Genomic DNA, 12,133 nt, shown 5'->3' on the forward strand with positions numbered 1-12,133 from the left:
CTTGGCTATTAGAATTTTTAAGAAATTCCTTTTGGTGATCAACATAATGAACATGGGCTCCATCTTGCCCCCCATGCATCTGATCAGTAGCCACGTATTTGGCTTGATCAGTGGAGAAATCAGATATTTGTTCAGCGACAATTGTATTGTCAGAAGAACAATCTTGTTGATGACCTTTTCCATGCACAGCCTCTGTGTAAGGCTGTGACTCACCAGTGAGACCCGTAGGTTGATTGCCACCTATAGGCAAGTTAGTCTCATAAACGACCTCTTCTCGAGCGTTCTGCTCAATTTCTAGGTCCCAATCGCGAAACCTCTGCTTTGTTTTTGCGATCAAAATGGCCATGTCCCTGGCTTGCTTTTCTTTATTCCTCTCGATGTTGGCCATGATGATCGCGAGCTGTTCATCAATGCTTACCCCCTCTGGGATGGGAATAGGCATAAACTCATCATTAATGGCAGTATCGCCAGTGGTGGCAACATTGACCATCTATTTACTTTAGGAATTTCTTTTGGTAAAGATTTTCCCCTAGCATCTCAATGATGGCGAACAAATGCAAAAAGACTCTAGTGTAGTCCCACTGGGCGTGCCAAAATGTTTGTTTTGAAGCCCGGTGGTTGAATGTCTTCAAGAAAAGGAAACAAAATTCTAACCTTGTCCCACTGGGCGTGCCAAAATGTTTGGCTCCAATTTTGTTGCAGCTGGTCAACAGTCTCTTTTCTTGCGCGGGCGTGCCAGCACCGTTCGGGTGCCTTCGTCGGAGGTGTCCCTTGACCTGACTTCTATCAAGCGATTGTAGACGAGGAGAGTACCAACCTCGTCATGGGGATTCTTTCTGCCTCGTGGCGAGGACTTTTGCTGAGCTTCTTGAAAATCACAATCGATACTCGATGTTGTAGACTTTTGCAGAGCGAGAACTTGCTAAAGCGTGACTTTAGCTTGGCTGGGTTGCTAGGGCGTTACCCTTGCTTGGCTGGTTTTGTAACCGTTGTGGTCGCGGCACTATCGTCGGCTCCCGAGGAGACTAGGACCGAAGCACGTTGACAGAGGGTTTGGTGGCACTGAAAGTCGGCTTCTGAGAATACTAGGACTAGGAGTGTGATCACCGGTAAGAGAAAGAGAAAGAGAGGGAGAGGAGTTGCTCTTAGAGAGGTTTGCTCTAGAGAGAACTTAGATCATCTTAGAGATGTTGTTGTTGAATGTGAATGTGTGTGTGTTTCAATGTAACCTCTATTTATAGGCTACCATGCCAACTACTTTGGCATTAAACAAATGAAAATGGAGCACTAATTGGAGATAAGGGAGGTGGAGGTGTAGGTGGACCACTAATAGGAATGATGAATTTGGGAGATAAGGGAGGTGGAGATGGAGGTGGAGCACTAATAGGAATGATGAATTTGGGAGATAAGGAAGCACTTTCGGCTCCTTTATTCCTTCATGTATATCTCCATCAGAAATTCAGATTCTGGCCATGATGTCTTCATAAAAAATGTTCCACTATGAATCTAGATCATGCTGACCAAATTTCAGAGCTTTCTTCCATGTGGTTGGGCCGAAAATGCTGCTGGACCTCTTACAGGTCCAGTTTTCCAGTTTTGCTTCTGTAGAAAATTGGGCTGATTGTTTGAAGGCCTTCCACTCAAAAAAAAGCTCTTGCACTCTTCATAAGAAATGATCCTTGGGCTGTCTAGAATGGATCTGGAAAGTTTCAGCACATTTCGATTTCATTTGGTTAGTCTGCCACCCCTCCTTCCTTGTCTAGCTCGGTTTTTTCTAGCCGAAGTAGGAAAATATGCTAAAGTTGACTTGTCATACTTCCATAGTAGGCTTTATTTAGCCTCTAAATATATATTTCGAGCTTGTCGACAATATATAGCTTGAGCCACTGACATTGGCTCAATTTCTCCAAGACACGCCTTGTCAGGCCAAAATGTTCATTTTGGGTCCAAACAGATTGTATCAATTAAAGAAAATAATTAACACAATAATGACTTATTGTTTAGGTATATACACGATGTATATGATGAGATTAAGCTCAATGATCCCCAATATGAGTAGGGAGGTTTTACTTTGACATCCAAATTTGATACTTTTTTTTTTTTTTTTTTGAGAATAATAGTCAATAATTTTATTAATAATAAACATAAGAAAAATTACAACTTGAACATGTAGAAACTACATCAAAATATAAAATAATAAGAGAAATACTAGATGCAATAAAGCATCGGAAATAAAACCTAACAAAGGTACGAAGGGATGCAATTAAGTATTTGATGACGCAGAGGACAGAGTCCGGACTATGTAAAACGGTTCCAATAGCATGGCCGATCATACTTCCACGCATATAAAGATGTCGAATAGAGGGTAACCTTCTATCAAGGTAACCGCTGATAGTGTGACCGATCTTGCCTACTCCACGCAATAAAATGCGCTGAATAGAGAGCAATCTTCTACCTAAGTAACCAAAAAAGTCATTCCAGCATGTAGATAAATTTAGAGCAAAAAAAAAGTCTCCCGGATCCCAAATGCGAACCCGAACAGCTTCGGGCTCATTCACCAACTTCAAAACCCCAAGAAGGAAGGCCCAGCCCAAAGTCCTACTTGAGCAAACCAACAGAGCAGATACCCAGCCAACCCTAGTAAAGCCTCATCGTGAGGAGCCCAAACAACAAATGGCCCAGGTCCATAGTGGGGCACCCAGACCTGTCTTGTCCTCGACCCCAGTCGCTGAACCGCCAGTCCTCGCATGAGGAACCCCGTCCCAGATTTGTTCACACGACTCAAGATGTCGCCGCCTGCCTCATCAGTCTTGTGGCGGTGTCTGCGGCGGACCGAAGATTTCCTACAGCAAACCCAACCCCCATTGGTCAGATCTGTGGCATAGCAATCGCCGAATCCAGTCGCCGACTCCGGCTGCCAATATGTCATCTTCCCATCACCCGTGATCATGATCAAGCAACGGCCCGCTGTACGCTGCACCATCACCGGACCAGATCTAACCAATAAACCCACTTTCAGACGTGCCCTACTCGATCGGAGACGGTTTAGCCCGCTATACGCTGCACCATCACCGGACCAGATCTAACCAATAAACCCACTTTCAGACGTGCCCTACTCGATCGGACACGGTTCACATCCGGTGCTATTCCAACCCAACAAAGCAGCACAACCCCTTCTTCTCCCCACCAACCACGATCAGATAGAGTCTGGAACCAGAAAAGCATCGCCGGGAAGCATGCTTGCCGCGACTAGTAAGTACGCACGGAGGAAGCCGTGCGCCAAGGTAACGACACCGAGAGCGGTGCCGGAAAGTTACTCCATCGATGATGGAGGAAGGTACAGAGAGGCCAAGAACGGCGCTCTCCCAACCCTAGCAGAGCGCTAGGTATTTTCATTTTTTAAACTTCTTGTTGTTATCGAGCTGAATATATCTTTGTTCAAGCTCGGCTTGTTTTTTTGTCAAACAAGAGATCAAATAACTTCACATTAACCCTCCAAAGGAAAAAGGATCTGTATTTCCCTTGCAATGGTCACCGACTCGCTTTAAGTTAGCATCCAAATTTGATACTTGGACCTCTCCTACTTATTAAACCTCCAATTCACTTTTTTGAATACTTAAATAACTAAGTAGACCTCCTTAATTTTACAACAATTAAATATGTATCTTCAACAATGTGTTGTTTTTCTTTCTTTCTTATCTCTATCAATTCAATCATGAAAAATTATGTGAGTAAGCTGCCTATATTTTTAGTGTACTTTTAGTGACGGAACCAAAAAGTGATTCTTGGTGGATCCGAACAAGTAGACAATTACAAAGATTTTTCTATTAATCCAAATCATAGTTTTTTGTTTGTTTGTTTTGCAATATGAATGGTTCTAGAAAAGACTTTGGTTCTCAAAAAACATAATATATATACATGGATTAAATCTAATTAAAAGCTTGGATCTTAATTAGTAATAACGACACCAAGATTTTAGTTTAAGGAAATTTCAAACTCAGATTGTTTTTAATTTACTTTTATATTAAATGATAGGACCATGTATAAAATTTAATTACATTTATTTAATTATTTTAGATAAATTATAAAGTTATATAGATAATATCCTCATTTCGACCTCAATTTGGAGGTAACTACCTATATGAATATCTCAATATCATATATGAATATCTCAATATCACATAGACTCTGAAAAAAAAAAAAAAAAGTGGGTATAATAGAGAAACAGGTACATTCATTATACAAATAAAGTTACAAGTGGAGAGTGGAAGACAGGAAGATAAAGACAATTTCACTTAGCTTTCAAGTCCCCCATAGGCCAATAATATGTCTACATCCAAAATCGCAATTAGACAAATTCATAGGACCCCATCTAATTAAAGTCCGATGTCTGTTTGACAAAGACATCCGTCTTTGTTGAAATAACAAAGACATCTGTCTTTGAGAATCGAAATTGACATTGTCGATCTTTATTTTCTTTTGTCTAATCTAGCTAGTAGATACTCATTCTTGAGTCATCCATTGTAGAAGAACTGGCATCCATCAAAACCTGCCACCAAGTATGAATATAATTAAATCATGGAATTAAGGACTTGTTGGAATTCAAATGCAGGGTCAAGACTAACTTATAATACCTATAGTTTGGCCACAAATATACTGAAAAAGACTTGTGATCACAATAGTTAAAAGTAAAAACGAGCTATAACATTGATCAAGTTTGTTTATTCCTAACAAGATAATTAAGTTTGAAAACAAATGGGAAAAAAAGTGACTCGAGTATTTACGTAGTCCAAAAACAATTTATAAACATATTCAAAAAAAAAAAAAAACAATTTATAAATGAGGTGTATGACAGAGATATTGCATTCATGAGACTTATATACACCAAAACTTTTCTATTTGTCTATCCAAAAAAAAAAAAACTTTTCTATTTGGTTCACATTCAGATATGATCCAGATAGCAATCCAAAAACCCTAATTTAGGTTCGCTAATGGGGGTTCAAAAACGTTAAAAGAAATTGAATCGGTTCGCACGTCCAAATCAAAATGCAAAGTGATCCATGGTTTTTCAAGAAGATATATTATTTACTCGATAAACTTTGGAATTTGTCCAAACTCCAGAGTAGCTAATGCCTTGATTAACGCTTTTATCACCACCAAATCCCCATTATTTTAAGCAAACCATGGCAATGTGGCATGGTCTACCAACCCTAATTGGTCTGTCAGATTCCTATCATGTATGGGTAACCGGATAAACCTTTAGATCTCAGATACACACACTGTAAAGTGTAAACGTATCTTGGTTTTCTATCCAACACTCCACTTGTTCCTTATCGTCGTCCCTATTCCCTAACCCGTAGTTTGGTATGGTGGCTGTGTGGTCTCTCTTCCCTACAAATCCTGACCTTGTTTGTGTTATTTGGTTTCTGGGGAATCCAAAAACCGTAAAATAAATACACATAACGACGTTTCCGGTTGACTATGGAGACTAATAAATACAAATGAACGGGCCTGCATGAATTGTACTTACTTGGATCAGCAGTGACCAGCATCGCTGTCCCTCCAAAATCACAAGTCCCTCCGGCCACCTTCCTTCTCTGCCAGTAATTGTTGAACGCATACGATGCATGGGAGAGCAACGTGTCGGGTTGGTAGCACGACCCGTTTCGCTGGATTGACTTGCAGTCTGCCCCCGACCCGCACGCGTAGTCCATGGCCGCTTGGACTATCGGGTCGGGCACGGTCGGCTTGGCTACACACCACACTCCAGACTGGGGCTTTGTGTGTGGAGGAGTGTTTTTTGGTCCAGTTGGTGGTGGGGAGTTGACTGTAGGGGAGGGATTGACTGCTGGTGGGGTTAGAGGACTTATGGGTGGGCTTAGAGGAATGTTGGGTTGGGTTGGGGTATTGTTGGGTGGGCTTAGAATGATGCAGGGTTGGTGTGGGCTAGGCCCATTTTGAGGTGGGTATGTGGGAGATAAAATACTGGCAGGTGGTTGTGGATTTACACAATAGGGAAGATTAGGAGGGACAGCTGCAGTAGGCAATGGGTTTGGTGCTGGTGAATCAGAAGGTGGAGAAGAAAATGGAGAGCTGGCTTGTACTACTGGTATGTCTATGTGGTTTGTTACTTTCACCTTCTTCAGTATTTGAGTTGTACTTCTGTGTTGTTCTGCTTTCTGGGTTTGGGATAAACTTCTTGCATCTGTTCTAAAACAATTCATAGAAAAAGTTGTAGAATTTGATCAAAGACAGTAGTGTTATTTTTGCACAAAGTTAGTGAAATAATATCAGTAAATGGTATTGGAGTAAATTGCTTACCACATAGAGTGCTTGAGGTTGTGGTGGAAATGAGGATGTAAAGGATTAGTATTAGGGACTCCATCCAAGAGAAGCCAAACTGATGAAAGCTGAAAAACCCAGAAGAACTAACTGAAACTTCTGCTTGATTAAGTCATCTCCCAGGCAAAGACTTGGGTAATAAATAGATAAGGGAGAAATGTAGTACAGGGACGAAAATAGTAACCAAAGCGTAAGGCCGTAAAGTGAAATTATCAAACCAGAGAAACTAAAGTAGACTCCAGATTCCTTTGTTCTTGCTTTCTGCTATGACTCATATTTGTGTACAAGTGAATTTTCTGTCTTTGTGTCTTCCTTTGAATATATTCTTGCTTGGCAGTGGAGAAATATGAAAATTGGAATTTTCTTGCTTGTTTTCTACTCAAAGAGAACCCTCTCCCTGTCTATAATAGGTTCTAAATTTCACAGCAAGTCTTTATTTAAACTTAACCTAGACAGTTGTAGGTGCAGCTATATACTATCAATCTAGTAGTCTTGTTTAGCTCACCTCTCAATATTTTGAAGTGTTAACCTTTTTTCATTTAGATCAGCATGGTAAGCTTTAACAATGAGCACCTCAGATTGATGCCCCAGTATGCTAACATATTAATATATGAAGTTACTTCTAGAGGTTAAATCAAATTTTAAAATGTATGTTTGATGAGTGGATACAATACTGCCACGTCTTGAACTTGAAAGTATGAATCTTGGGTTGCATTTTACACTTCAGGAATCTTGGTTCATGCTTGTCTTCATACTTGACACCTAGGAGGTATTGTATAGAGACTGAAAGATTCAATACACACCTGTGCATCACCACTCAGACTAGATAATTTGGGAAGAGAGTGCTATAGAAAACTGTTACTGATTAGTTTTGATCGAAGCTAAATCCTAGCTAGTTTATGCATATATCTTGTACTTTGCCTATTTTGGTTGTCTCTTTGGAACTTTGCCTCTTATATATCCACTTATTTTTTTGACCACATTCACTTGGACCGACTTTCAAAGTTTTAACTAAGAACAACTAACTATTCATGTGAATACCAAGACACATATTCACATTCAGCATGAAATTCTTTGCTACATCTTTCCAGAAAAAGAACTCATATCCTTCATTCGTCAGGCTTAGTACAGTTAGCTCGTATTCTTGTGGATAACTTTTATAATAAAATCTCTATGTCAGCCTGTTTAGTTATTGTTAGCACAGCCCTTTGTCATCTATAATCTGACTCTTGTTAACAAGCAATTTGTAAATGAAATACCCTACTTGGTATTTAATTTATGATATAGAGTTCAAGTTTGAACAGAATCTTCAATCTTACTTGGACAATGAATTATCTTACTTTTGGCAATGACCCCTTGCCATCTATAAATTATGGCTTGAAGTGTTCTTGAACTTAGAAAGATACTTTTTTAAGCTTCATTCGTCAATACTGACATGTTTTTAGAACATCTAAATGCTTCAAAGTTGGATAAATAAGGTTACTGTTAGAAAAGCCCATTGCCATCTCTATTAATCCAGGCTAGTAGTGTTCTTGAATTTATAAAGTAGAATTATCTAGCTTCATTTCTCCCAAGGTACATTCTGTTTGAGTTCAATAAGACATTGCTTCTAAACTTGGATAAGATAATTTTACCGTTGGAGATGGTCGCCAACTCTCGTGGCATTTATAATCCAGGCTTAAGAACGTTTTTCTAAATGTAGAAAGAAATTTATTTAGCTTCATCATTCAAAATGGAAATCTTGTTTTGGCATTCAAAACTCAACATTCTAAACTTATTTAAGTAGTGTTACCGTTGGCAATGGTTACTGTCATCTACAATGATCTAGGCTTAAACTTCTCTTGAATTTAGACATCAATGTGATTAGGTTCATTATTACTCAAATTGTGAAGTCCAAATCTAAATCTTATCTTTGGTTTTGACTAAATAATGTGACCGTTGGCGCAAATGGTCTCTTGCCATCTTTAATTTTTATCATTATTGTCGTATATGGCCTGAAAAGGCATGAAATCCTGTGTTCAACATGACAATTAAGCTTGCTCGGTATATAAGTTCTGTTCAAGTGTTCAAATTGGTCATCAGTCTGTGATTGCTAAGCTGCAGCCTCATTCAAAGCAATAACGAAATATGGCTCCAGGACCTATCCAAAAGTTTATGGTTACTGAAAATGAAATATTTATTCATAAGATTGTATGGACACGTCCATTCGCAGGGTCATGGAAGTTAAACTACGCCTATGCTTATAACCAGACTTCAAGAAAAGCTTTTGTTGGCTGTGTTATAAGATCTGAAAATGCAGCGTTTAAAGCTCTCTTGGCAGGAGCGGCAGGTCAGGACTCAAGGTCAACTTCAGACGCTGCATTGATGGCCTTGACTGCTGCTGTTGGCTTAGCAGTAAGTCAAGGTGGAGACTTTCTCGAAATAGAGGGAGAGAATGAAACTACGTTCTCCTTGGTCACAGGCCAGATCCCTCCATCAGATGAACTGACAAGGGAGCTTATGTTTAGGTGCCTAAGGGAGCTGCAGAATTTCAGAAGGGTGGAGTTTCGCCATGTGAAACCTGACACCAATGAGGCGGCCAACCAGCTAGCCAGAATGGCCATGGAGACGGAGGAGAGCTGGTTTTTTATGCAGACAACCCTCCACCTGAAGTAGCTGCAATTCTGGATGCTGATGTCAATGGTCGTTATGTGCCATGGGAGCATCCTAGCGATCTGTAATTTCATTCTTTCAGTTAGTTGCATCTTTTTCATTTTCTTAATAAATTTTGAATATATTAAGGATTGTTGCAACAAGCTAGTACTTTCAGTGTCCCATTTATATAATCTTTCAAAAAATTCCTAATCCTCTACCATACCTGATTTACTGTACAAAAGTCTGATTTTCCTTTTCTTTTGCTATGTAGTACAATTGCATTAGGTGGCCTTTTCAATACTAATGGAGTTCTTTCCCCTGAACCTTTTATGGTTTTTGCTCATTAAATAATAGGCAAACTGCCTGTTTTGCCTAAAATCGGTAATGACTGAGTTGAAATTTTATATTATCTATCATTTGACGATAATAAATACAATGATTTGTATATTTTGGTCAGACCGTCATAATGATGCTAAAGATAATAAGGATTGTGGTCCTTGTGTGGAGCATTTGACCAATTTAAGTTCCTTTTTGTTTTGGAGAAACCGTATTTATTTCAGTTGTTAGATTTGGAGGTAATTCCGACTTGTTTAATAAATTGTGTTGTAACGGAAGAAGTTGCTGCCCAGTTACCGGTGACCATGTCGGAATTCGGGTTATGCGGCCTAGGCAGGCAGAGGGGGAGGAGGACAAAAAAAAAAAAAAAAAAAAACCTTGATTCTGGGTGGGCTCAGAAATTTGTTGGGTTTACATAGAAGAATCACATGGGGCTAAATTAGGTTTGGTCCTAACGGACGAAAAATATAACGACTTTAAAAAAACTACAAAGTCCCAATGCAACGGTAACTTTTCCATTCTGTCTTCTTCTTCTTCTTGCTTCCTTGATTAAAGACCCAACAAAACCAAACTTCCCCATCACAAAAGTTCATAGCTTTATTCCACAATGGCACTGGAAGAAGGAGATTCATTATTCAGTTCACTGAAATTACAACAACAAGAAGAACAAAGAGAGAGGCTGATTGTAGTGAGCGGTCCTTGCAAGGTGGTTGAGTATTTGCAGCCAGTAATGTCAAAAGAGCTTCTCTGTAAGTTCCCAGACAACTCTGCCTTCGATTTCGACTACACGCAGAGCTCGATATGGTCTCCGCTGGTCCCGCGGCTTACGCTCCGATGGATTTGGACTTCGATTTCGATTTCATGACCCCGAGAAAGCTCACATTTGATCAAGTGGAGTTGGAGTCCAACAATCAAAGTAGCAGCATCAAGAAAGTGGGTTCTAGTGGTAAGAAGAAGATGTGCACTGCTGGGTTTAATCTTAACTTGAGTGCATTGAAGAAGAAGAAGAAGTGGAAAAGCAAGAAGAACAAGATGGCATTGGTACCTGATTTCTCTCCAACTCCTGTTAAGGGTAATTGTTACCCCATTGCCTCAAAGGTACTGCCAGATTTTCTGGGTTATGTAGATCTTTGCTTTAGTATAGTTTATTTGTGTTATTTCAATAAATTGAGCTCTTTTTAGATGAAAGAATCTGAGGTAGAGCAGAGGGTACTACTACTAGTAGATCACTGGATTTGAGGTTCAGGGAGTTCCAGAAAGAGGGATGAGATTTAGAAGCTTTTTCAAGTATAAGTTGGAATTTTTTTTTTTTTTTCTCTGAAACATATGAAAACCCAGTAAAGGAATTCAAGTTTTGGGCTTCTTTTATAGTTTTTAGCAGGGGAAAGATTATTGTCCGGTAATTGATAGTCTTCTGTTTGATCTGTTATTGGTTTCTAAACTCAATGTGTTTGGTGGTTTAGGTATGGAATAAGGTGCTGAAAGCTGCCTCTAAGCACTTCAAGAAGAAGAAGAGAGATCCAATGGCCCATGTGAGGCTCTCCAATTCTATCAAAGAGGGAAATATCTGAAGCCTTCCACTTCCACTTCCTCATTTGTAATTCTTTATTGTTTCATTCCTTAATTTATTTAATCATTCATCTCTGTAATCTGCATTCTTATAACAGTAACATTACTCGGTATAAATTGTACCAAAAAACATTACTCGGTATAAATGTCTGATCTTTATCATAAATGTCACAAAGGTGCTGGATAGAAAAAGAATGCATTGATAAAATGCAGTAGTATTGCAGAACTCAAATTCAACTGCTTTTAGTTTTAAGGCTTGCTAACATGACCTCAATTAAGCTTCCAAAAGCAGCAGAAGAAGACCCACCATCATCAACAGCCTTCCTACATATTCCACTCATTTCTTGAACCCTCTTCCTAATCTCACCATCACCCTCCATCAAACGTCTCAGAGCTCTCTCAATCTCATCCGCCATTACAAAATAACCACCATCCTTTCTGTAAATAACACTCAACTCCACCCCCAATCTCAAGTCCCTCGTCATCTGAAATGCATTGAGCTGTTGCTCAGCATACAATGGCCAAGTAGCAATAGGCACACCAAACCACAAGCTTTCCAATATAGAGTTCCACCCACAATGTGATACAAATCCCCCAATTGCTCTGTGACTTAAAACCTCCACTTGTGGGGCCCACCCACACAACATTCCCATCCTTTAGTCCTCTCCGAAAATCCATGAGGTAAAAAATCATCATAATTTGTGTACTCACCTGAAATGTATAAAAATTAATGTTAATTAATGTCAAGTTTATGAATGCACAAGTATCAGTGGATTAGATATCTATGTCGATAAAGATTATACGAAACTTTTATGTAAAATAATTTCAATTTCACTACTACAATAATTAGTAACAAAAAAAATTGAGGAGAAAACTAAACACATTTTTTTTTTTTTTTACGTTGGGTCAAAACGGCTGTCCTTAAGTCATAACCATTGATGAAACCATAGAATACAGAGGGGGGGGGGGGGAGGGGGGGGGGGGAGGGGGGGACATAGTGCCAAAACCTGACGAGAACATCCTAAAATAATATCATGAGTCCCTACTAATTTTGTGTATTCTAAAACATATTAAATAGCAAAGAGTGCACAACTGGCTACTCCATTTGCTTTACAATTTTGGCGACATACAGGAAAGATAATGCTTACGTAGAGCCATAATACACTAATACGACCAACTTTCTCACTATGTTGCCACCGAAAAATTAATTCGGTGACACTTGGTTTCATTCTGCTACTAGGAGGCTGACGAT

General features: G+C 39.3%; 2 protein-coding genes and 1 pseudogene across 2 annotated transcripts; 1 reads left to right on the forward strand and 2 right to left on the reverse strand.

Annotated features, from left to right (window-relative positions):
• Window positions 1-4,214: 4,214 nt before the first annotated feature.
• LOC133725765 (glucan endo-1,3-beta-glucosidase 3-like) lies at window positions 4,215-8,548 on the reverse strand. The gene is made up of 3 exons (XM_062153142.1): window positions 6,322-8,548; window positions 5,531-6,205; window positions 4,215-4,549 (listed from the first exon to the last, which is right to left on the reverse strand). Exons 1-3 carry the CDS (start codon window positions 6,383-6,385, stop codon window positions 4,515-4,517), a joined length of 774 nt encoding a protein of 257 aa, XP_062009126.1. The 5' UTR covers window positions 6,386-8,548; the 3' UTR covers window positions 4,215-4,514.
• Window positions 8,549-9,820: 1,272 nt separating this feature from the next.
• Window positions 9,821-10,919, forward strand: LOC133725766 (uncharacterized). Its single transcript, XM_062153143.1, has 2 exons — window positions 9,821-10,410; window positions 10,776-10,919. The coding sequence occupies exons 1-2, from the start codon at window positions 10,114-10,116 to the stop codon at window positions 10,881-10,883; spliced, it is 405 nt and encodes a 134-aa protein (XP_062009127.1). The 5' UTR covers window positions 9,821-10,113; the 3' UTR covers window positions 10,884-10,919.
• Window positions 10,920-10,994: 75 nt separating this feature from the next.
• Window positions 10,995-12,133, reverse strand: part of LOC133725767 (anthocyanidin 3-O-glucosyltransferase 2-like) — a 2,799-nt pseudogene continuing 1,660 nt past the window's right edge.

Source organism: Rosa rugosa, chromosome 1 (assembly GCF_958449725.1).
Source record: "Rosa rugosa chromosome 1, drRosRugo1.1, whole genome shotgun sequence".
Taxonomy (NCBI): domain Eukaryota; kingdom Viridiplantae; phylum Streptophyta; class Magnoliopsida; order Rosales; family Rosaceae; genus Rosa; species Rosa rugosa.